The sequence below is a fragment of the Gambusia affinis genome, linkage group LG19 (genome assembly GCF_019740435.1).
Source record: "Gambusia affinis linkage group LG19, SWU_Gaff_1.0, whole genome shotgun sequence".
In the NCBI taxonomy this organism is placed as follows: domain Eukaryota; kingdom Metazoa; phylum Chordata; class Actinopteri; order Cyprinodontiformes; family Poeciliidae; genus Gambusia; species Gambusia affinis.
In genome coordinates this window covers 11,027,438-11,052,632 of record NC_057886.1, presented here as the reverse complement: position 1 = coordinate 11,052,632, position 25,195 = coordinate 11,027,438, and the positions used below count along the sequence as shown (strand labels likewise).

The 25,195-nt window shown below is 37.7% G+C and overlaps 1 protein-coding gene and 1 long non-coding RNA gene across 5 annotated transcripts in view; one reads left to right on the top strand and one right to left on the bottom strand.

The window, feature by feature from the left end:
- The window catches only part of LOC122822449 (septin-9-like), a 95,520-nt gene that overhangs the window by 25,144 nt on the left and 45,181 nt on the right, over window positions 1-25,195 (top strand). For 2 of the 4 annotated variants that reach the window (XM_044101131.1, XM_044101134.1), the window contains one exon: window positions 13,776-14,534. In XM_044101131.1, coding sequence (XP_043957066.1) covers window positions 13,776-14,534 — 759 coding nt within the window. Of the gene's footprint in view, window positions 1-700; window positions 1,034-12,895; window positions 13,119-13,775; window positions 14,535-25,195 lie in introns of those variants that run through there. The other 2 variants (XM_044101132.1, XM_044101133.1) reach the window with 2 other exon arrangements.
- LOC122822451 lies at window positions 19,734-21,510 on the bottom strand. The gene is made up of 2 exons (XR_006369150.1): window positions 21,422-21,510; window positions 19,734-20,808 (listed from the first exon to the last, which is right to left on the bottom strand). It is a non-coding gene; the product is annotated as an uncharacterized LOC122822451 (long non-coding RNA).

Genomic DNA, 25,195 nt, shown 5'->3' with positions numbered 1-25,195 from the left:
TGTTTCGTGCTAAAAAGCTCAATTGTAAGTAATTAAGGGTCTTTTAGATGGTTCTTTTTGCACCATATGTCTGTGTCTGGTGTAGCTGCACGAAGCATGGGGTCAAACCTAAACCAATGTATGTGGAATCAGACCCAGAGGTGCTTGTGCAGCATCAGTTTTGGTTAAATTTGCTTGAGAGCTGCAGATAATCTTGCTGCATTCTTGACATACATTCATTGACATACACGCATGCAAACATCCCCCAGCACTCACCTTCTGTCCGCTTCTTCCCACCTCCTCCCCCATACAGACACCCCTTCGTGCAGCCATTAAGTCATTAGGAAACTCATTTATTGATGTCTGCCTCCAGAATGTCCACTCACTGGCTGTGTGAGCGTGCCCTGGTTGTATTAGTTCAAAGTGGGCTTCTGGATCCTCTACAGCTATTTTATTTCCACTCCTGCCACAGTAAGATAAGCAGATATTCATTCTAATGTGTGTCTGTAGCTTGCAAAAAAACTTGTGGGACACAGTGTTTAGCCATGTGATCTTGATAGGACGCGAATGATTTGAGCCGTCTGTTTGAAAAAAAAAAAAGAGTAGTTTTGCAGAAAGAAAGGGAGGGATATATGGAGGGAAGGAGGAAAAAAAAGGGGGGGGCTGTGAGCAGAAGAGGGAAAGAGCGAGAGGGAGGAGGGTGGCTAGTGAGTGTCATTCCAAGCTCTGGAAGTTGAAAAGAAGGAGGAGAAGAGGAAAAATAAGTTGCTGCTTTAAGAGAGAGGGGAGATAAAGGAAGATCAAGCAGCTCAACTCTTGTTTTTTTTTTTCTTTTTCCGTTTAACCTCCCCTCCTCTCAGCTGCCCGGGCTCCTAATTTGGGATTTGTTTAAAAGCGGGACTGCGGCTCAGGAAGACTTTTCCTTGCTGGGGTAAAAGGGATCCCTGCTCCCTCTCTTTTTCTCTCTCTCCCACACTCGCACACACTTTCTCCCCAAAAATGTCTGATTCCACTGTCAACGCTCACTTGGAAGGGATCATATCAGACTTCGAAGGTCAGTGTCTTTCTTGTTGTCTTTTTTTTCCCTGTGCTTCTCCTGCAGAGACGTTTTCTCTTTAACCCTGCCATGAGGACACTATAGATAGCTTCCACATGTTGTACTGGAACCAGGCAGATCTGGAAAACTGAAGAGGGCTTGTTGACGTCTGCATTGAGGTGTGGTGTTTTGAAAGGGAAATGGTGCTTAAAGTGGTGCGTGTTCATTCTCCTTCTTTGAGAATCGGTGAAAGTGGGTTTGCTTTTCAGGTCTCTCGTGGGTCAGAGACCGTGCAACCAGAGAAAAATGTGCATCTGAAAGACAAAATGATGCTGTAGTTTCTGTTCAGCGTGAAACATACAGCTGTGAGGTGAACACCTGGATCACGTCTTTCTTTTCATCTCTCAGATTCCCCCTGTCATCTCTCCCCTCCCACCCTTTTTCCTCCTCCTCTGCCTCCTCGTCCTCTTGCTGCGCTTCCACTTTTGCTCCCTCAGCAGCTCGTCCATCCACACACCCCCTTTGGCGTGTCATTGGTGGATGTGAGGAGAAGAGAGGGCGTAGAGGGGTGGGGGAGGCTGACAGGCTGACACCTTTCCCCCCTAACCTGTCTTTCCATATGTCTCCCACAAACATATAGCCATTAGGAACACATCTGCACACGTCCAGGGCTGCTGGTCTGTCAACACCAGTGTGCTGGCGGTATGTACGAAGAACCTATCGGCCTCTCTTCCTGTCTTTTGCGTCTTTAAACCTGGATGACATAGTGCAGCCGTGCAGAAAGATGAGTGGAGTTCAGAAAACACAGGTTTCCGGAGGGTGAAAAAGTTTGCTTGTGGCTCTGAGTCGTGTTTTCAGATGCTCCCCACTCATGTGGAACACCAGCATAATGGGTCACTGTTGGGGTTTTAAACAATGTGTGTTGAAGCAGGTTGGGCTGGATTGTTAGGAAATAGGTCACCAACATGAACAATCAAGAATGAAGAGCAGAGCTGACAACGCTATGAGGAGAAATATAGGTTTTTATAGGTAATATGTTTGGGTTGGTAACACTGTTGCTTTGCAGCAAGGAGGTCCTGATTTAGAGTCTTGGTCAGGAGTTTGCATATTCTCTCTCTCCAGGTACTTCCTCCCAAAATCTGGAAGCATTACTTTTATGTTAATTTGTTAAGGTATGAGTGTGTGTGTGTGTGCATGGTTGTTTGTCCTGTGTCTTTCTGTGTTGTCCTGTGACGGGCTGCTGACCCATCCAGCATGTAACCCCGCCCGTCCAGTAACCACTGGAGATAGGCACCAGCCAACCCCCCAAACAGAAGAAGCTCTTTAATTAAGTGCTGAGAGAAACTCGGACAGAAACTTAAAAAAAAAAAAAAAGAAAAGAAGAAAGAAACAGAAAAAATCCCATTTGTCATGCATCCACGAGGTAACGTGTTTTTCTTTCGTTTTTGTTTTTGTTGAGATGCTTCCTTCTACAATTAGCATACCTACAGAAACAAATGGGTGGTGTTTCCAAAGAAATAGGCCTTTTAATTAAGGGCAATATAATTAATTGCCCTTATAATTAAAACTGAAAAGAGCATTGAAATAGCAATGAAATTGGCATTGGGTCCTTAAGAAGGTTATTAAGTAATTAGAGAGTATTAATTTCACTTTTGAAACTTCCTTTGTTCCTTTTAGGCATCCAGCAGTGACGCAGAGTATCACATTTCCTCTTGAATCTTTGCCAATTATGCAAGACAGAACAAAACATCGAGTGAGCTTTATCAAAGGAGGTCAGAGTAATCACATGTCACGCTGCAGCAGTGATTTCATATTAGACCAGCAAGTGGGTGTGGTGGTGTAAACCAAAGAAGCTGTCAATGGAGATCAACGCCTGATCACGAGGTTTGAAATGGAAACCTGTATATTATTACATATTAAATATGTTCCTGGTGGTTCATTACTTCTTTACAGGTCACTGCAGCTGCTGCAGACACACTGCAGGCAGAGAAATATTTGGATAACAATGCCGCTACAGAAAAACTACAGAACAGCATTCCTGTTTAGTATGCCACCGTTGTAAAGCACTTAGAGTGTCATCACTTCTTCTGCTGTGTTAAAGCTGAAATGAACAGAAAACAAAACCTTCTTGCCCAGGAGGTTATTGACCTCAGATGTGGCCTCAGTTTCAAAACTACAGAGATTATTGACCGAATGACAGAACTTCCTGCTCAGCAGAAACACAAGGATGCTCTCACATTGCTGTTTTAGTTTTATGGAAAGTTGTCAGAGTTTTTAAATGCATGCAAACAAGATTGTCTAAAACATCTAACAGTTCTGTGAATGGCCATCGCTCTCTATTACTCAAGAGTGAATTTCTGAACGTTCAGAAACCCCTGGGACATTTGAATTAAACTGACAAAAATTAATTTCCATTAAATTTATGTTAGGAACATATGAGACATTGATAAATTCAATTAAATATTCAGTGGAATGAAACTTACTTAAAAGGGATTGTTGTGAGACCTCAAAAAGTCAAATGCCTTAAAAAAAAGAAAATTGCTACTTTAAGCTGACTGCCTCTTAACTGTAGCAATGTTTATTTCACAAATATATATATATTTTTTTAAGTAACGAGGTGAAAGAGTGTCATTAAGAAGCAACAGGCCTATATATGGTTGCCATGCTTCAGATCTAGGCATCAGTGTTCAGACTCAGCGCTGGCCCAGCATGCATGAGGGAGGAAGTGCCTCCTCACAGAAGATTTTTCTCAGGAGTCTCCTTCCTTATCGGCCCAATCAGGCCTCTGTAGACCCACCAGCAAGGACAGGCTTCCTGCTAATGACGCAACTATGGCGGTGCTGCAGGGAAGTACCGGGGGTCACTGTTCACAGTGAACACAGCAAGGCTTTGTTGAGCTTTTACTGAGTAAGAAGGCAGTCTGACGAAAGTGATCAGCAGGGTTTAGTCATGGTTAAAAACAACTAATATGTTAAGAAAGATTTATATTGTATGCTGAGTGAAGAGCTGCTTTTTGCCTTTTATTCTACAAGGAGTGGAAAATGTGTTCGACAAGAGTAGCAGAGATTTGGTTGGTTTAAACTTTGAGTGTTCAGCTTGTAAAACTAAATAGTATCCATCACTACTTTTTAAAATGTAAAACAAAAATCTTATTCATTCAGACACAAGTTAAGTGACAGGACAGGACATCTGCAAATTTTTTTTAAGTGTTTCGCAGTTTTTATCCATTTTTATTTGATCATTTTTTATTTGTTTTTAGTAATTTGCGAAACAAATTAGTAAAGAAACTAGCTGCTCATGAATGCAAAACGATATTGAGCGAGAAGTGGCCAGTTACAGCAATATTTATCTATCTTACCCTTTATCAATGATCTGACCAGAAATAAAGTTGTGTGCACTGCACACTGTCTGCATCTATTTCATTATTTGTTATTGCAGATGGACACATATAAAGATTAAGGTATTTGAGATATTCATTAAAATATTCTGGCTATAATATCTAATTTACTAGCATGTAGTAGTGATGATACAAATTAAACATTGAAGACATAAATAATATATACCTCATTGAATAATAGGCATTAGTGTGGTTGCAAGATGGTCCTGGACTTGAATACCTATTGTTGTGCTGTTTGCATCTTAGTTGAGTGTATTTCTTCCTTTTTCTTCCAGTCAATAGATTGATGGATGTTTTTCCTCCTGAGGCCTCCATACTAAGGCCTTAGTACATATGTTGCAATATGTTACAGCAATATGTTGCAGCAATATGTTGCAATATGTTGCAGGAATATGTTGCAATATGTTGCAGGAATATGTTGCTGCAACATATTGCAGCATCAAATTGTTGCTGCAATAAGAGCGTTTATTTTTAATGCAAAATGCATTAAAACTAAATGCTTGTTAAATTTGTCTGTAATGCCTGGATCTTCTGCAGTTTTAAGGGAACAGATAACATTTTATAACCATTAAAAATGATCTTTTACACATACTTGATGTGCTAAGTTAGTTAAAGTTTTATGGTAAGTTTTACTCAGTTTTGGTTGTTAAACATTGATGTTTTCCAGAGAAAGAATTCAGAAACACTTTAAAGCAAATATAGTTGTTAATTAGATCATATTTTTACTTTTTTTTCTCATTTGTTTTATTCTGAAAAACAAATGTGACAGAGAATGAGACAACAGTCTGTACTTTGAAGAAGAAACCAGTACATCCAGACATGAAAAAACACTCAACAACACTGTGCCCAGTTTGTAAAATAACAGACTTTTATGCTTTTCTCTTGTGCATGGAAAGTTAATTCTTCTGTTGGTTGCACTGCGGTCATGGTTATTTAGGAGCTTATTACACAGGTACACATTTTTGCATTATTTGGAAACAATTTGCTGGTCCTTTATGCAATATTCCCAAAACATCTTGAAACTGACTTGAGAGCAAAGAAACAGCCAGGGATTAAAGTGACACACACTGCATGATTGATTTCAGATAACGTCACAAAAAAGGCTGCCCTGTATTTTATCAGCTAAATGATTTTAATGCGAAGCAGCTGCTGTGCAAAATATTATATTTTTTCTTAGCAGTAACCTAACGCAGCACTAACCATGTGGCCTGACATTATGAAGTAAAATCAGCAGTTGCTTGAAGTTCCTCATGCATGTGAAGGGAATTTGACTCGAATGTGAAAGCAAACTACATAAAGATTACTATTGAAAGGATTCTGAAAGTGTAGATCTTTGAAACTGATCAAGATTAATGGCTTTTCACACGTTTGTTCTGAAAAGCCACAGAAGACGAACTAGGCCTCATCTACTGTCACGCTCAGAGAGGCAGAGAGAATGTGCCGCTCAGCCAGCGCATGCTACACTTGCAGAGGCTACATCATGTGATTCTCTTTGGCAGTTTGACTCTGTTTCAATTGAAAACACAGATTCAACTGATGCCGCTGCAAGTGTTAGTCCAAAAACATTACGCTTCGCTCTACGCCTGCCTTATTTGGTGTCCAGTCCGTTCGCAGCACTCTGTTTAGAGTCCAAGATTAATTGGGTTGAAAAACTGACTTCAGTTCCAGGTGAAATGGAATTTAGTTTTCTTTATTAGTAATATCTGTGCTTACTTAGATGTGTTGCATCCTACCAGCACCGTTTAGTAACACGAGAACTTCCACAAAATTCTATTTAATTTTGTGCACCAAAAAACAAAATTGCATGAAATAAATGGCCAAGGACTTGCAATGGTAAATTGATTTATTGGTTATTTACCAAATAATTAGTTGTCAATATTAATTCCTTATACAAGCATGTCTCATGATGCAGTGACGTTAGCAGAGGCAAAGGGTTTGGCCCCAGCAGGGAAAGGAAAACATACTGTGTTTGCTCTTCTCTCCAGCTGTGTTTAAGCACACACTCCCACGTACACGTACACATGCACGCAAACACACACACATGCACACACACATACAGGGAGGGAGAGAGACAGTGTTGTGTTCAAGACCACCTAACCCGAGACCAAGACAAGACCAAGACCAGAGTGTATCGAGACCGAGACAAGACCAAGACTTTTAGGGTCCGATACCAAGTCAAGACCAAGACCGAGGGAAGTCGAGACCGAGTCAAGACCAAGACCAGCGCCAGTATGTGACAATAAAATGTGAAACATGATCAAAATCACTAAAATTGATCTAAAAGACCCACATTCACGTAAAAACACCTAGATATTTTACACAGAGAACTGGAATAAACATAAACATCTTTATTTAGTACTTCTATGTTGTAATCACAGAATTTCAAACAATCAAAGTCGATCAAAATAGTATTTTCTCTGCCTTTCATGAACAGTACATACATTTATGTTGTTTTTAAATGTGCTATTTCAAAACCATGTGCAAATATGTAAAACTGAAAAAATGCCAATCATTTCTCTCGTTTCTCTCTCGTATACAGATTATAGCTACATTATATAACTTTTCTTAAATAAATCTATATCTATCACTAAGTTGTGACAATATGTTATGAGACAGATAATTTGTTGAAAAAAAGATTGATCTCCTTCACTTCCTCCCTGAGCGACTACTGCCATCTGCAGAAATACAAACCCCATTGAAATACGTGCACAAAAACATGACTGACTTTTATCAGTTCTAAGACCCTTTTGCTGGATCAGATGGTTTGTTTTTGACCAAGCAGTGTATTTCTCCAGTTAGCACTGGGAACATGGAGAAAAGGCAGAGGAGCTCAATATTTTCACAGCTTGTCGGTCTCATAACATACTGACACAACATAGTGACATAAATATATAAAAAAAACTATATAACTTTTACAAAGATATTTTTTTGTTTTAACAAAGTTACATACTGCATCTTTAACTCTCCAGTATGCCTCCCTGTAAAACGCCTACAGTCCAGCAGGTAGGATTCAAGTGCATAGCAATCTTTAGATTTGTAGCACACATGGGCAGTCACCCCAAGAAAGGAGCGTAGCCTGCGATCAGACCAAAGGTCAGTTGTTAATGACACAGACGACTGGGTCTTCAGTTTCTCCAAGACAGTTTCCTTGACTTTTCTGACCAATTCTGGAATTCGTCTCTCAGAAACTGTTTTTCTAGAGATTGGTGTGTATTTACTGTCCAGGACTTCAAGAAAGTGTTTAAAGTGTCCATTTTCCACGAGGGAGAGGGGCAGACAACATCCAATGATCAAATCTTGAACAATGGCTTCACTGATGGCTTGCTGCCTTGGCGATTGTGGGCTGTAGAGCTGCACTTTCTGTGTAAATAACGATATTGTTGGCTGTGTGACATCACTCTGTTGCCCTGCCTTGTATTCCAGGAACCTAATAAATAGGACATAGAAATCAGTTTATCTGATCATATGAACATCAATTACATAAGAAAACAACCTTAAAAATAAGTAGGAACTTTACAAATACATGTCAAATATGTGTAATGTAATGTTACTAGAAACGCATGTAGATAAACAAAATGCAAATCAATGGTATTTTGGCCATCACATTTTTGAAATGGATAAACAAGTAAGTTAAATGACTGATATGGTATGAACCATAGAGAGTGAACTGGTAAAAAGTTACTTATTGACCTGAAATTGTAAATGGCAACATAACAATGTGGTTTCTAAAAGTAATTTGCCTATATCCATACAAAGCAACTAATTTATTAATTTTTCATAAGGTGAGGCATATTAGTCTCTTCACTCTCTGCTTATATCTATAGACTAGTTCCCACAGCCAAACAACAGAGCATCACCTCCACGTCTTATCTTCAATGTCAGGAGCTATATCCAGCTCCTAAGGTCAATGTAACTTACATTGACCTTAGTTCATAATTATGAGACAGTGAATGAATTCATTCACTGTCTCATAATTGTTTTTCATGAGAAAGAAAAAATCTAACTTAGGAACAGGATGTTATTATATGTCCAGTCGACTCAGTCTCTCAAGGTTAACTGCATTTGCTTACTTCCCTTAATAATGTTAATTGTAGGACCAATGCAAGAAAATACAACTTATTTAAGGTTAAGCATATCAGGTTTGGCATATTAATAAATTATATATGATGGCTTTGGAGACATTGGGGTTACCCACCAGCACAAGCCAGCACATGCTGACAGAACCATTACGTTCTGTCATGGTTACGTTACAGAACGTAACCATGACAGAACCATTACGTTCTGTCATGGTTACGTTACAGAACGTAACCATTACGAACCATTAGGTTCTGTCATGGTTACTTATTGACAGAACCATTACGTTCTGTCATGGTTACGTTACAGAACGTAACCATGACAGAACCATTACGTTCTGTCATGGTTACGTTACAGAACGTAACCATTACGAACCATTAGGTTCTGTCATGGTTACTTATTGACAGAACCATTACGTTCTGTCATGGTTACGTTACAGAACGTAACCATTACGAACCATTATGTTCTGTCATGGTGACTTATTGACAGAACCGTTACGAACCATTGTTCTGTCATGGTTACGTACGTCACCTTATTATGGTTATTAAACATAGGTAGAGACTTCCACATCAGTCTTCTCCTTCATGAGAAGTATTGAACAAGAACCAAAATATATTACGATTATCTATTCAGACTTTTATTTTTGCTCTGCTTCCACCTATGTGCTGCAATCCACTCATGAAGCCGACAGAAATACGGAGACATGTTCAGGAAAGCTGTAATTGAAACAGCGTTGTCCATGCACAACACGAATCAACACTTCTTTAAATTAAATCAGTAATGTCCGACATGTTTTCACAAACACTACTAGGTGACAACTTGTGCATCAAGCTAGGTGGCAAATAGCGGATAAGAAAGGAGAACATTCACCCTAAAAGATAAAGCATACATATATAACTTTAGCTAACTTAATATGTGTAGCTAATATTGAAATAAGAACTGTGTGATGGCCGGGTAGAATAATTTTGATACCGAGGAAATTGCTTACGTTAACTTGCTAGCTTTCCTAATATCACTTTTACACACAGCTTACCTTTCTTTGTGCTTTCTTTCAAGGTGTCGATAAAAGTTGGACGTAGTCCCCACCGTCTCTGATAGTGAAGCACTGCAGAACTTACATTGCGCTGTATGCTTTTTTCTCAATGTTGCTTTACAAATGTATTGTTTGTGATTTAAATAGCCAAATTTTATAACCGATGATTTGGCCGACATCTTATCCCCTTCTCAGACAACCACTTGTAACTTTCAATCGAAGTGCTGCAGTCGCTCCAAGGTGAAAGGGGTGGGGCGACAGCAGTTAAAAAACAACAACATGCATTTACCAATGAGACGGGTTATTGCTTGGATTTGAATCAGGAGTGCATCCAATAAAAAGAAGGATCTTAAAGAAATTGATACTGATGATTTAGCGTTATTTTCACAGTTGTGGTCTTGACCGGTCTTGAAATAAAATACCGAGTCCTCAATGTCCGAGACCGAGACAAGACCGACACCAAATGTGGTCGAGTCCGAGACAAGACCGAGACTATCAAAAAATGGTCTTAAGACCGGTCTCGAGACCAAGACCGTTTTCGAGTACTACAACACTGGAGAGAGACAGTAACACTTCTGACAAGACCTCTGTCTCCACTGTGTCTGTGAAGACGTCACAACAGAGGCCTTCTGTCACCAGTCACAGAGCGGAGTCTTATTGCAAACAGGTCATTATATATTACCTAAAAGTCAAACACAGTTTTAAATATCGTGCAGCACATGCGCTCCCATGTCTGTCATGCTTCAGCCTCACAGCCCACACATCTGAGGGCATGACAAGTAACGTCCATCAAGTATCGGCCAAGATGATCAAACATTTGTTCAGTGGAGAAAAGACTGCTGAGAGATTTCTGTTGTAAAATATTTATTTTTATTTTAGTGGAAATTAGACTAATATTGTTTGATTTATCAATGAAAACCAGAAAGGTGTTGCAGGGCTTGGTATCCAGTCCCTGTCCATCTAAACTAATACCCCTAAATGAAATTACATCTTTAGAATTCACCTAATTGGTCATTTTCAGCTAAGGCCTCAGAGGTTTACTAGAGCAAATTAGTGAATAAACAGCATCATGAAGACCAAGTTACACAGTAGAAAGGTCAAGGGTAGAGTTGTTGAGAAGTTTAAAAAACATTTAGGTCATAAAACAATATTCCAGGCTTGGAACATCACAATCCATGCCTTGGTAGTCTTACAGTTTCCATTACAATATGATGGATTAAGCACTACGGTAATCTTTCTGTAGTAACGTGTTCAAAGCTCAAGATATTGTTTTACAACCTTCTGGAAACTGCTGGTTCTACCTGTGACTGATTGTGTTTAGGTATAGCAGAGTAAGAGAGGCTGAATACATACCCAAGTTGCACTTTTTCAGATGATAATTTCAGTAAACTTCTAAAAATTATGTATAATTATTTCTCAACCTAACAAGTATGCACTATTTTGACTGGCTCAATCACATAAAATCTGACTAAAATCCCAAAGCTTGTGGTATGGGTTCAGGGTGCATGAATACTTTCACAAAGGACTGTGTGCCATTTAAGGCCATTCTTTGCTTAAAAGCAACTTTTATTAGAGTTAGTCCTCCATATGAAAGAGATTTAAACCTTGCTACAGTACATTAACTGTTTGCATTAATGCTTCATTTACCCTCCTATCTAAAAAGAAGTATTTTCTTCTCTTATCAGTGTGTTCAATGGGTTTTAGATAACTTTTGTGACCTTCCTTTTCTATGTGATTGGTGTACTATACTTGAAGACAGATTGTGAATGCTGGCCCTGCTCCAGATAAATATTCGCAATACTACTCCTATAGCCTTAAATGTTCCTACATAGAGTACTGAAGCAAGGTTTGACAAATTATTGTTATTCATTAAAAGGAATGGTCATTCTAGATATGTTTGGGGGAAAAGGTGGAAAAGGTTTGAAAGATGCACTGAAGCAAAACTCGGTTCTGATTTATGCAACACACCATTCTGTAAGGTCGAACACAAAGAGTTGCTGGAGCATAGGAAGAATATAACATAATGCAACATGCTGGTTTGGAAAAAGCAGGTCTTCTCGCATGCTGGTGCTTGGCTCGTCATCTTTAAAGCACGCCAGATCTTTGTGTGGAACTCTGGGAATGGAGCCATGTTGCTGCTCTAGATTTTCTTGCTGCTTTGGTCCCTGAGCTTATAGCGAAGGTGAGCCAGGAGTCACCCTCACATCTGACATGAAGCTGAACTGTTGCTAGAGAGCAAATAATAACATCAAGTTTTTCCCAAGACAGAAACTATTCTCTGTATTTTTATTTAAAAAAATCTGAACTAATTCAGGTCTGTGAGATAAATATTTGAAGGTATGAGAAAAGCATTTGCTCTTATAAAGAATGTATTGCCATAAAAATACCTTTAGAATAAGCTAATATGTAAAAATGTACAGGCACTGCAGTGTGTAACGCTGGTGTTCCCGTTATGATTGAATGAAATTGGTGCAAATGCAGACACTACATCTTTGCTCAGTTTTAGTCAATATGTCATAAAAGCTTCTGGTGTGGTTATGTTGAAAGATGGGAGAGAAACGACAAAATGTTCTGACACACAAATCTGTTTTCACTTTTTTCATTTAGTCTTTAATCTTCCATTTTTTTCTGAGATTATTGGATTATTTACACAATTATTGAAAATGAAACCATGTGAGGATTTTGGAAAGAAAAGTCAGTCTTTGGTGGAGTTGTTGACAACTTATAGACACTCGTAACATGACCCTGACAACACACGGCTTTTTGTAGGGTAGAAACTGAGGAGAAAAAAAGCTAGAGGGCATTTGATCTAATCTTAAACAGTCATTCTACTTTGAAAACTTTTTTTAAACACCATAAAATATATTTCAGAAGAAAGAAGTGGTGAATGAAGTAGAAAGAGTTTTATTTTTTTCTTTAATTTATTAGAGGTGGGTAACATTTGCTAAAAATGAAAGAATGTTTATAGAAGTTTATGGATGGATAGTGTTTCCATAAACTACAGTGCAATTGGCAATTACAATTGATATATCACTAAACAAATAAGTAAATAAATGTATAAGTAGAAAAAAAATTCAGAGACCTATCAAAGTAGATTTCTCTCTGTCACTGTGGTACAGGCGACTATATACTGTAAGTGATGTAGTGGAAACAACTAAAAAACTTTTAAAAGTTAAACAGATCTAAAAGATGTGTTTATATTGTGGTTAAAAAAGTGGGACAGTTTTAAGAACAATTGCAAAACTTAACTTACTCCATAATTTCTAATTTTTATATTATAATCGGTTACAAAACTAACCTTGTATTTTCAGTTTGAGGCGAGAAAAAAAATTTATCGAAGTTTTTAACGTTGACGTGATTCACTGAGAGTCTCGCGAGATGTGGTTAGTCCAGATGTCCACAGGTGCGTGAGAGTCCAGAGCCTGGCAACGGGAAGGAACTGATGTTAGTCGTCTTTTTAAGTTAGCTTTTAGCACATAATTTAGCACATATTCAGGTGCAACTCTTTGATGGTAGTAAATACATCTTTTTACTCGAGTGAGTGTGGATTTAGGGTATTAGCGACATGCTGAAGAGCTACGCGAAACGTGTCAAGTCAGGTGAGAGTTTAAATAATGACTTATTGCCAGATAGCATAGCATACACCTAACAATTGCTGTCCTCAAGCAACCTGTTTGTAACCTATTGTACTACCTATTGTAGGTAGTTCGCGTATTTTATTTATAATTCCCAAGCGAATTTATTATATTTTCTAAGATTTTTTTTTAACATTTTTTGCCGTATGTACTTCGTTGGTATTGTTTCTGAAAATCTGCCGCCGCTTTATATCATTCCCAAGTTGCTCAGTGGAATAATAATAATAAAAATACTTCTTTGTGAATGTTTTTTTTTCGCGTAAAATATTACTATTTAAATGCCTAATGATTAATAGTTGTAGAAATGGCAGACTTTGGCTAGAAATGGGCTACTTCAAGGTCTCATCTCCATTGAAGTATGGAAAGAGAGTGTGTGGAAAAATAAATGCATTTACAGACTTTATTACGTGACCTGTTACCACATTTGGTAAGCATTATGATAATGTGGTGAAACTTATTCTTATTTGAATAAGTTTTTTCTTTAAACTAATTCAGGGGAAATCATTAATTTACCCTAAGTTTAAGTCTGGAGAAGTGAGGAATTTTAACATGAAAAATATGCAGGAAACCACAGTTCTCTTCTTTAACTAATGTTTAACCCCTACTATTTGTGTCTTGCAGCTCTGAAACGGTCGTTTGAGGTGGAGGACACAGATACAACCACGCACCCTTCGCCTCTGTCTCGCCGAACCACCAACCCCCTCCGTTCTTCAACATCCTCCACAACCAGCCAACGGAGCTATGACTTGAGTTCACGCAACTCTGACTATTCCTCCTCCTCCAGATCCACTGCTTCCGAGTCCTCAAACCTACGATCCCCAAAGAGCGGGATGAGGCGCATTGAGCTATCAGGGCGAAACCCTGATGCAGCTGCTTCCCGCCGGGCAGAGATTTCCATCGAGGTCTCCTCCAAACAGATTGACAGCTCGCCCAGTGCTGGCATCGCTCGCTTCGGCCTCAAGCGGCCAGAGGTGAGCCTGAGCAGTCGGAGCAATGCCCTAGACAGCACCTCAAACTCCATCTCCAGCATTACAAACCGACGAGCGGAGCTCAGCATGACTCGGCCTCAGGAGCCCCCTGCGCCTCCCAGGAGGGCGGACAGCCAGCTGTCGTCCCCACCGGTCTCTAGGATCCCTGAGCTAACCCAGAGAAGAGCAGAGCCCCCTTCTCCCAGCCTGAGCTTAGTTGACGGCATCTCCAGAAGACCGGAGATTCCCGTCTTCAGACAACCGGAGAACTCTGCGACAGGCAGCCCTGTAGAGAACAACAACAACCACCCACCACCTGCACCCGTCACCCCACTGCCAACCTTGTCAGAGCCACGGGTGGAGAAGGTGCAGTCACCTGTTGCGGAGCAACCCACAACACGACCAACAGACAGTGAGTAAACTCTATCCACTCTCTTTGCTTGAAAAAAAAAAAAAGCTTTCTATGTTGTTGTTGAACATGTTTATATTCACTTTTCAACAAGTTGCTCCATTCTGGAACAAAAACGTGCAACAGTAGTGAATCATCTCAACTTTGACACTGACTTTTCCTGTTTATGGGATTTTTTTTACACAATCACATGTTTGAAATAAGTAACAATGCTTTAAGGTTACTGCTGTTTTTTGTGTAGTATCATCTTAGCATATGAAAAAGGAAGATTAATCTGTGAAGTAATGACAGGGTCAAAAAAATAATAAATCAGACTAACTCTGAACCCATGTGCTTGTCCACTTATGCCGTCTGCAAATGTAGGTCAGTGGGGGTTGGTGATGAGAAAAACATGGCTGGAAAGAAAAGAAAGAGCCAAAAAATTTACAAAGCAAATTTTCAGTTAATACTCACATTTAATTTAAAACCACTTTTTATTAGCTTATTGTCCTCTCTCTTGGTTTCAAGAAGTTGTTCTGTTATTTATATATTTTTTGCTAAGATTACTTTTATTTGTGAAAGTACTGTTGCTTTAGAAAATTTATTTGCTCACTACTTGGACTACTTTTTAAAAAATAATAAAATAAAATGTGAAATGTTTTTTTTTCTTCTGAAAAACAAGTAGAAACACATACTTAAAGTAGGACATCATGTCAAAATGAGTTATTTTGAGTGATGTTTTTTTTTTCTCCTAAGTGTTATTCAGTGGTCAGCAACTCTATTCCTCGACCGCCACTATCCTCCCAATTTTAGACTTGTAGACGCAGCTCCAACACACTTGAATCAAAAGACTGAATTACTTATTAGGTCTTAGCACCTACTAGTATCGTTTGCTGGTTTATCAATATTTGTTCTGTTTTAACTCAATACTCAAAAACCATCAATATTCATATCGTACATAGATTATTTGAATCTAATTTCTAAGTCTAACCAATAAAGTTCCAGAAAGATACAAAAAAGTTGTTGATGTTACAGATTCTGGAAAAGATTAAGGAGTGTTTAGGAGTATATGTAATTTTTCATGGAAAGTTAAGATATCTTATCCTCAAGTCAATTATCTTCATGCTGCCGACTTCATTTTTGTTTTCCATTTTAAATGTTTGTGTTAATCTGCAGTTGCTTTAACTGAAGTATACATGTATTTTATGTGTTTATTTGTGCAATTACAAGTTATATGAGCAACACATTTTTATTTATTTATCATTGTGGCGTTTTCTGAGATTTAAAACAGCTAATGTTTTCTCTGCTGTTTGTTTTGCTCTTTTCCTCTCTGGAGACAGCTGTGCTCATATGTTGCCTCCTCTCGTTAAGTAGTATCCACTTGTGGGCGGCAGGGAGGTGTAACTTTCCAAATGTGGAGGTCATAAAAAAATTGTACTCTAAAATAGACTCCAACTTGCTCTTTCTAAAGCTCTGTGTTGGCTGGTTCTTTTTCTTTCTGTGCTACACAGACATAAAGTGTTTATTTCTGTTGTTTCCCCTACTTTTATTGAGTTTTGTAAGTTTTTCAGATGAATTAGCAAGCACATGGGCATTCTGAATGTATGTAGCATGGCCTTGGGTAAGTAAAACGGAAGTCAGCAAGGAAAAGGGAGAGGATTACAGCTCCCATTACTGCTACATTTGGCTCGGATTACCATCTTCCTGCTCAGCTGAACCTGTGGAGAGAGGCCCTGTGAGGAAGAGGCCAGGGAAGAAGGAAGATACATTAAAACATGAGGTTTATTGGGCAGAAGGGATTAGAGGAAAATAGATTTAGAGTAGCCTCTAAAGAAGAAATTAGAAAGTGAGATTTCTTGTTGCTTGTTTTTTGTGAGATAGCAAAAACAAACTAACTTTAACTCATTTGGGAATAAATCTGAACAGAACACACTGTTACATCAGCACGCCCAATAATCTCCCAAGTATTTGTTTTGCTTTTATTATGTGGGACATTTAGGGCTTTAAATTGGAAATGTTTCTATTTCTTCTTCACCTCAACATCCGGCTGGAAGTTGGTGGCTTGTTTCTGTGTGGTCCAGGAAATATTTGTGTAAGGGCGTGTGTGATCTACAGCCAGGTTATAACAGCTTTTAGACCTCTTGTGCGTCTTTACTCATGTGCACACATCAGCTCTGAGTCGAAGTCTAAGAATGCCTTGCCCACGGGAGTAGAGACTAATGAAAAGGCTAAGTGATGTGCCTCTCTTTTCTTTGTGTGGTGAATGTGGAACAGGCACAAGGTGCTGTAATGACATGCTTTGCTTCGGTTGATTGGTTGACTGTAACCATAAGCAGCTGGATTGAGCCTCGGCGTGCCTCTGCAGGATATGATCTCATGTTTACACACAGAAAAGCACACACATTCATCGTGGATGAAGCTCTTCTGAGTTTCCTGTCCTTTCACTTGAACTCTGCTTTATTCAATTGTGGCTGCTGTTATATATTTTTGACCAAGCATACTGTTTGCTGAGAGACCTTGTTTTTGTATGTCTATATTTACTTTCATGTTACACAGACTGTCCCCATCAAATTGCTTTACTAAAAATAAGCTGTGTAGCTGATTTTCTTAGAACATCTTTTCACTGTGGTAAACTTTGTAGTTTCATCTTCGTATTTAAGAATATAGTTATGTCATAATAAAAGGCTCACAAAGAGGAGCACAGCAGAGTAGCAGCCCTGATGGAAACGTCCTTTGTAACCTTATAAAAGTGATTTTATGTGCAAATACTGTTAAGACTAACGCATGATTGGTAGGGATATTTGTCATTTTGTACTTTAGCCAAGTTTATAATTATGTAGTTTTGATCCCTTTCTGCCCATGTATAAGTATATATATATGTATTTTGTACATATGTAGATCTGGATTAAAAAATAAAGGGTTATTTTTTACATTCTTTTATATTTAGATTATGATTTATGTTAGATTTGGCACATTACAACTCAGGTTTTTTAACCAACTCCGTCATTTTGATGTGTTGAGTAACATAAGTACACATTTATTTAAATATGACTTCCCTTAAAGCTGCAGTGGTAAGTTTTATAACTATGTTTTTTTTTGTTTTGTTAAAACTGTCACTATGTCCTGAGACTATGAGACAGATAATCCGTGGGAAATAAGTTGCTCCTCTGCCTCCTCCCTGTGGTCCTACTGCCATCTTACATTCAGGGCATTTACCTACAACAGTGCTTATATACTTGAGCATAAAGTAGTTTTACATTACCCAGTGGAAAAAGAAGGTACAAAGTGAGGGTCTGAATTTATAAAGGAGTGAATTGATTCAGTGCTGATAACTGATATTTTGCAACTACTTACTATTTAATTGTCCTGTACAAGTAGAAATTAATGTGAAACATAAATGAGAGCAAACAAAATTCAAATAAATCTTTACTGGCTAAATAACAATATTTAAAGGCTGAATAGACATGAAAACCTTTCCAGGTAAAAAGTATTATGTCTGATAAAACATGGACATCCATTCTTAGACATGATATTCCCCCTGACCTCTGTATTCAGAGACTAGTGTTGATATTTAACTAGCACAGACATACTTCAGCATAAGGGCGGCCTTCTTATCTTTTGTTGGCTGTACTTGTGTTTAAGTATCGGCTTCCATAAAATAATTTCTCTTGGGCAAAGCTCATGATGGCACAACACCGCAGGGTGTTGCGTACAAAGCAATCAATTCAAAAAGCATTCTTTGGAAGTGTATTAATTGGTTTGAGATGTTTGCAAAAGTGAGCTAGATAAGCTAGTTAATGTCGTATATCATTACTGTTGCGTTACACTTAGCTAAACACAATCGAAAGAGATGCAATTGGCTTTCTAGTCTACAAATATTTTGTGGATTACTAGGTTATGAAATTATACTAATACTTTTGCATGTTTACTTGGATGCATGAAAGAAGGTTTTTTGTTTTTGCCTTTTCATCTGCTGCCTCACTTTTAGGTTGACGTAAATTTTTCATAACTGTATGCTTCCCCTGGAACTGGCAAAACTAGACTGGTTTGTTTGTATGTCTTTTTTTTTTTTTGCTTATCTCCAGTACATGCTGTTACTTCACTACTTGTGACTAAGCCCTTTATGTTTTTTTCCTGGAGTGATAAACAAATAAGAATGATGTTACCAATATTAAGAATAATTTAATGGATGTACTGTAAACACACACAATCTTTTAGATGAAATTTCTACCCACTTTTTAACCAGGCCAGAACTTAGAACCTTGTTAATGTTGCAACTTTGATATTGTCTATTTTCCTCAGATATTAGAAATTAGATTAGTGAAAAAAATGTCAGTCCACACTGGGCTTATGGACTGAACTCTGATTTGGGGGATTTTCTCTCCAAATAAGGTCCCTGCAGGAGTGGTTATCTGCATTTTATTGTGTTAAAACTAACTTCAGTAATAATCAATGCAGACAATTATCTTTGGATGATCGTTATAGTTTCCATAAACATAACTCTATATATGTTCCCTTTGTAAGTGATCTCAGTTTTAATTGAGTTTTTCTTTTTTTACATTTCTTCCAAACAAACATCAATATTAACTTGGCAGCAGCACTTAGAGTGGTGTTCCTCCCCAATAAAATAAGCCTTTTCATCTCTGTTTTCTGCAGGCTGACTGCTTTTTATGACTCAATATCTTATGATCTGTCTTATGCTGGTCTGCTGAGTGTCACTCTTGTTTCTCTGGGTTAGAAAAACTGTATTTTTATTTTTCACTTAAACATAAAGGCATTTTTTAGTGCTGGCTACAAACAAGAACTTGGATGCATGGAAAGTGTGGTAGCTTTTTCCATACTTTTAGGACAAAAATGTTTTGAGATTTTTGAAGCAAAACTTTTTTTAAACCTTGACATTGATACCATTAATCTGCTTACGATTACTTAAAAGACAAGTTAAACTGCTGTGCTTTATTGGATGACATGAATCATCTGCACAGTGTCTGGATATCGTATCACAACAATAACTTTAAGATTCTTGTCGCACTTCAGTGAACTTTGAATTGGTTAATATGGTGAACAGATTCGCTCTATAGATGTTGAGTCTCTGGCCGTGGAGTGGCTTACTTGCTGAATATTTGGAAAAATAGCCTAAGTAAGTAGAATATTTATGCAGTCATAGCACTATAGAATAATGTATGTTATAAATAATTGTGAAGTTAATATAAAATATAGAAGCCATTAAAGTGGAGATGCATTTTTATTAAGCTGCTGTTTTAAAGAGACATTTCCGGGTTTAGTGTATGCTGTCTGAATGCACATTATTGCTTGATATAAGGCAGAGGTGTTCTTTCATATATACAGTAAAAACAATCTTTACACACTTGAATCATATTTTTGCAAAATACACAAAATATTTGATCAAAATGTGTCACAAAAATTCTTTAGAAAAAGGCGTCGTCGTTATTACTATCAATAAGCACCACAGTTGCATGTTTTTTGAGATAGTATGACATGGTCCCTTCCCACTTATTTCACATTGTTATTTGCGCCGATTACCAAAGTAAGACCCTAAAATGATCAAAATAATAAAAACAACACAAATGAAGCAGCAAAAGTTAGCTATACAGTTTTTTAGGCAGTCATCTTGCCTTACTGGGATATTAGCCATATCTATTTGGGTGTTTTGCTTAGGTTGGTGAACTTCCTGGGAGTGGGCATGTGAGGTGTTTCTAAACAGTCCAGTTTGGGAACCATCAGCAAGTTGTTGGATTTCATTAATGGAACGCTTCCTGAGTTGCCTCAAAAAGTTGGTGGTGATTCTGAATGTCTGTTCTGGATCATAGCTTGATCCCTGATTTTCATATTCATCGTAATGCTGAGTGATGAAGACTTGGTCTACCTGTCTGTCTCGATTTACACAAATTAGGATTCGAGCGCTGTTCCAGTCAGTATTCCTCTGGGAATTTACTACATAAGATGGAAGTGATGCTGAACCGCCTTGGTGAATATTGCCAATTGTGTAGTAATGGTAGCCCCTAGGTGGAGATTCCAGGAGTCCCTCCTGATTTCTGTAATAATGGCTGCCATAATCACCTGAGTTTGGATCAAAGGTCAGCCGGATGATATTGTTGTAGTCGATTTGAACTTCACAAGCAAACCAGTGAAGAAGTTCTAAGATGTTTGTGTCATCAAACTGGTGGCAGGTGTTCAGATCGTTGATGCAGTTCAGACTTCTCCGTGCAGCGTACACCGACGTCACAGTGAAGAGCAGAGCAGCACAATAACCCACAATTTTTCTTGACATCTTCAATTCCTGTAAATAAATTTTGGAGCTTTCATTGTTCATCTTTGCCATACAGTTGTTTTAAGCATTTAGTACTGAAGTAAATTATTATTTTTTTTTTTTAGATTTGTTTGTGTTCATAATTTTAGAGCATACTAAAGCAGAGGCCCCTAACACTGGTACTCAGGGCTCATGTTCTGGATGTTTCCCTGCTGCTGCACACCTGGCTTAAATAAATGGATGATAACCGGCATCTGTAGCAATTGCAAACATCCACAAAAGGTAATGCAGTCATTTAAGTCATCTCTGTTGAGAACATCTAAAACATGCACGGCAGCGGCCCTGAGGACCCGAGTTGGGGACCAATGGACTGAAGAAGAACTAAATTCACTTGAATTTCATGAGAAAACTGAGAATTTCAGCCATCCATTTTCTATTTGGCATTTGGAATTATGCTTAAAGAGAAAAAAATGTAGCACAACTAAAATCTATCAGGAAATAAAGAATTGCAACCCAAAATGTTTTGTCCTTTGAAATAATTGCATTACATACCCTTATGTACATGTTAAATGTTTCTCTAAATAAACCAAATTACGTTTAAGAGTAAATTTTAATCTTTTAAACAAAATAAAACAGAACTTACCGACAGCACGAGCTGCTTCCTGGTCTTTAAAGCTGCATCTGTGTGTGTTTGTGTGCGAGGGAGAGAGAAGAGGAGGGAGTGTTCTCTCAGTTCCTTTTTCTGGTAAATAAAACTGAAAAGAAAACTCACCACTTTGTGACAGATCTATTAATTAAAATAAAATTTATGACAGTTGTTGACATACAAGTATTTGTTCTAGCTGACTGTCACATTTTGTGTGTTCTTTTTGTGTTTTGTTTTTTAATAAAAAAAAAAAGTAAGGTTTTATTGGCTCTAGTGGCCTTTATTTGATAGTTAATTGACAGGAAAGTGGGTAATGAGAAAAGGGGTAAGACATGCAGCAAAGGTCACCAGGCTGGGCATTGAACCTGCGACGGCCGTGTCGAGGACCACAGCACATCCCCACATTTTGTAATTTTAACTGGCACACACAAACATGAGCACGTAACATACCTGGTTACCTTTATTTTATTGTTTCCAGTTTACATTGGGAAGGGGAAAGCACACATCTCTTAATTAAACAAACACAGTTCCAACAATACACAATAACACACAACAATAGTGGCATTTCACATCCATTTTCAATCTTTCATCTTTTTTTTAAGGATTTTTTTTGTCCTAATGGCCTTTATTTGACAGTGAGTTGACAGGAAAGTGGATTGTGAGAGAGGCAGAGGACATACAGAAAAGATTAACAGACCGGGACTCGAACCTGCAATGGCCAAATCGAGGACCGGAGGAAAAATTCTAGTTTGAAGATTTACGAAACAGCATTCACATGAAAGCAGATTTGAGATTGGAGCCACTTTAAGATGGCAGCTCTCCATTAATATTGGGCCCTCTCTACATGTACATGCCATGTAGAGCATGTACATGGGTCACATGCTCTATGTTTTGCCACGCTTTTCAATCTCAACAACTCTAACAACTATACACATTAAAAATAATTGTCACATTCTGCAGATTTTTAATCCCATTGGATTTTTTGTTTATTTGCTCATTAAATGTGCAAATCAACAAAAAAAAAATCAATTAATTTTTAAGTAGCAGAATAAACATGTTAGACAAAAATGTAATAAGCATTTCTCTAGTGTGTGGCTAATCATTTACATCAACAAAAAAAAAAAATTTTAATATCAAAAAATTCAAACATCAATATGCAGAAAGCTCAGCCCTTTCTGCTCGACATAACATGAACAGTCTAGGTCTAATGAGTTTATTTATTTGAATAACCAATTAATAATTGGATAGCAAAATGTGCTGAAAAGATTTTTCTTTTTCTATTTTTTTACAGAGTTTGAAGCTGGTGAAAATAAAATTGCCACTTCAGTTCTGGGTACTCCATATCGTCAAGCAAAAACAGATTTTTCACTTTAAATTCAAAAATGTACCTATTTTTGAAAAGATTTTGGCTTAGTTACTGCAGTGTGGCTGCTGTTTTTTTTTAAGCGGACGCCATGTTTAAGGGTTTGCATATTCCAGTTAGAGATTATTCAATTACTAAATTAGTTGACTATTTGAATAATCGCAATCAGATACATTGTATCAACCTTATTTTATTTACCTACATTGCCTAGGAAAAACAACAGCAAAATAAAAAGTAGTGCCAGCCAAGCACAACATTTGCAAAAGAAATCATCTACATCAGTTGTTGGGTTAGCTCGAGTTACGTGGTTCTGATTGTAGTAGAAGAATGCTTGTGGCCGAATAGATGTGTTTTGAAAGTTGCTTCTCTGGGAACCAGTGTGACCCTGTAGGATGTCCGAAATGGACCGTCCTCTCAATTCTCGTAAAACGTTGGTAGTGACCTGGTATGTGTGGATTGGGTCATAACTGGTGCCATTATATACAGAAGTGCCGCTATGCTGTGTGATGTAGATTTGTTGTATATTCCATCCACCGTTGGCTTCTGTGGCACTAAATATGATCCGACCTCTGTTCCATCCAATGGTTCCAGTTCTGGCGTTTTGTACATAAGGAGGGAGCTGTGTTAACAAGTCTTTACGAATATTTCCAACTGTGTAGTATTTGTACCCCCGAGGAAGTGGATTCAACATCCCTTCGAAATTCCCGTAATGATGTGAACCATAATCAGATTCTGGTTCAAAGGTCAGCCTCACGTTACCATGATTGTCAATACTGACTGTGTTGGCAAACCAGCAAAGCAGCTCTAAAATGTTAGTAGGCTGAGGAACACAATGTTTTATTTCACTGATGGAGTAGAGAGTTTTCTGTGCTGCTTGCGCCGAGGTGAGGGTCAGGAGCAGAGCTAGACAGAGACTTGGCATTTTTCTAGACATCTTTGGTTTCTGTGAAGAGATTTCAGATTTTGAGTCACTGAATTGTCTTTGTTAGAAAATATAAATTTTTTACATTTCTACAGTAATTAGTGTAAACATATTGGACACAAAATCAATAGCTTTTCCCCCTGGAATTTACCTAAATTTATTTCAGGGGAAAAAAGTGAGTAGAACCTCCCCACCCCCAGAATATAATGGATTTAATTGAAGCATATTTTCCCTTTCGCTTTTTGCATTTAGATGTTGGGTTCTGATAAGATACTTTGAATAATATGTAGACTTGTGCTAAGCCCTCTGAATGAAACATCTGAAGTAAATCTGAAATGTATTACCTTAAATAACAAAACAAATTATAAATATCTGCTAAACGTTGTTTTATGCAAAAAAGACATTTTTGTACACGAAAGTATACTTATTATATACTTCTAAGAAACGGTAAGAGTGACAGTTATGTCTTATTTTGGTCAATGTAACATTTTTCTCACTAAGTTTGAAAATATTCCATTATCATCATAATAGAGATTTTTAAGAATTGAGATGAAGTCTAATGTGTGCAGTTATGAAATTTACTAGTTTTAATAATACATTACCAGGAAAGCAATTACATCTTATTAGTCTTTATGTTTAGAATATTTGTATTTATGGGTTTGTTGCAGTAAGGACTGAATTTGTTTTATTGAGTAATTAAAGTAGCTTACCTGCAGATGCTGCCAGGTGTGCATCTGGGTGTGTGAGAGGGATCTGTGGTTGGCTTAATGCCGTCAAAGGCAACAATGTCCTATGAAATATGACTGAAGGGATGAACCACACAGTTCGTTACAGTGGGTGGGACCAATTCTAAAAAAAAAAAAAGAAAAAAAATGTTATCTAAAGAGGAACTTACCACTTCCTGCAAAATACAGTTTTGCAGCTTTTATTTTGGAACCTGTTGCTCAAGGCTGTTGAAATTCCAAAGCTGAGCAGATTTATTCTTCATGCATTTCTCAGTTGGTGTGTCAGAATGCAAAGAATATTTAATAACTATCTAATGTGTTTCAGAAGCACGTTGTGTGTTTGGTGTCAGGTATATTGTGTTTAGTTTGTGGCTAAAGAATCTTAAACATTTATAATGATTTGATGAAGGCACATGAGATTTTTTCCGGCATTGTGCAAGTTTACCCTTCAGAAGAACTAAATGAAAGTAAGACGGTGATGACTAAAAAAACACTTCCCTCCATCTCTGTCTGGAAAATCAAATATTGTTGCTATGTTTTCTGAAATACAGTAAGAGTTGAGTTTACAATACAGTTCTACAACCTTTATATGCGAACCGGTTCTTATTAGTGTGATGTATGTTATAAAAAAGACATGCACTGTATTTGCATTTAAATGCAAATTTATTGCTTGTGTTAAATTTGCACAGGCAAATTTAACACAATGCCAATCATGTCATAGTTTTGGAGTATTTGCAAAAAACGTGTAAATATTGTTCTTA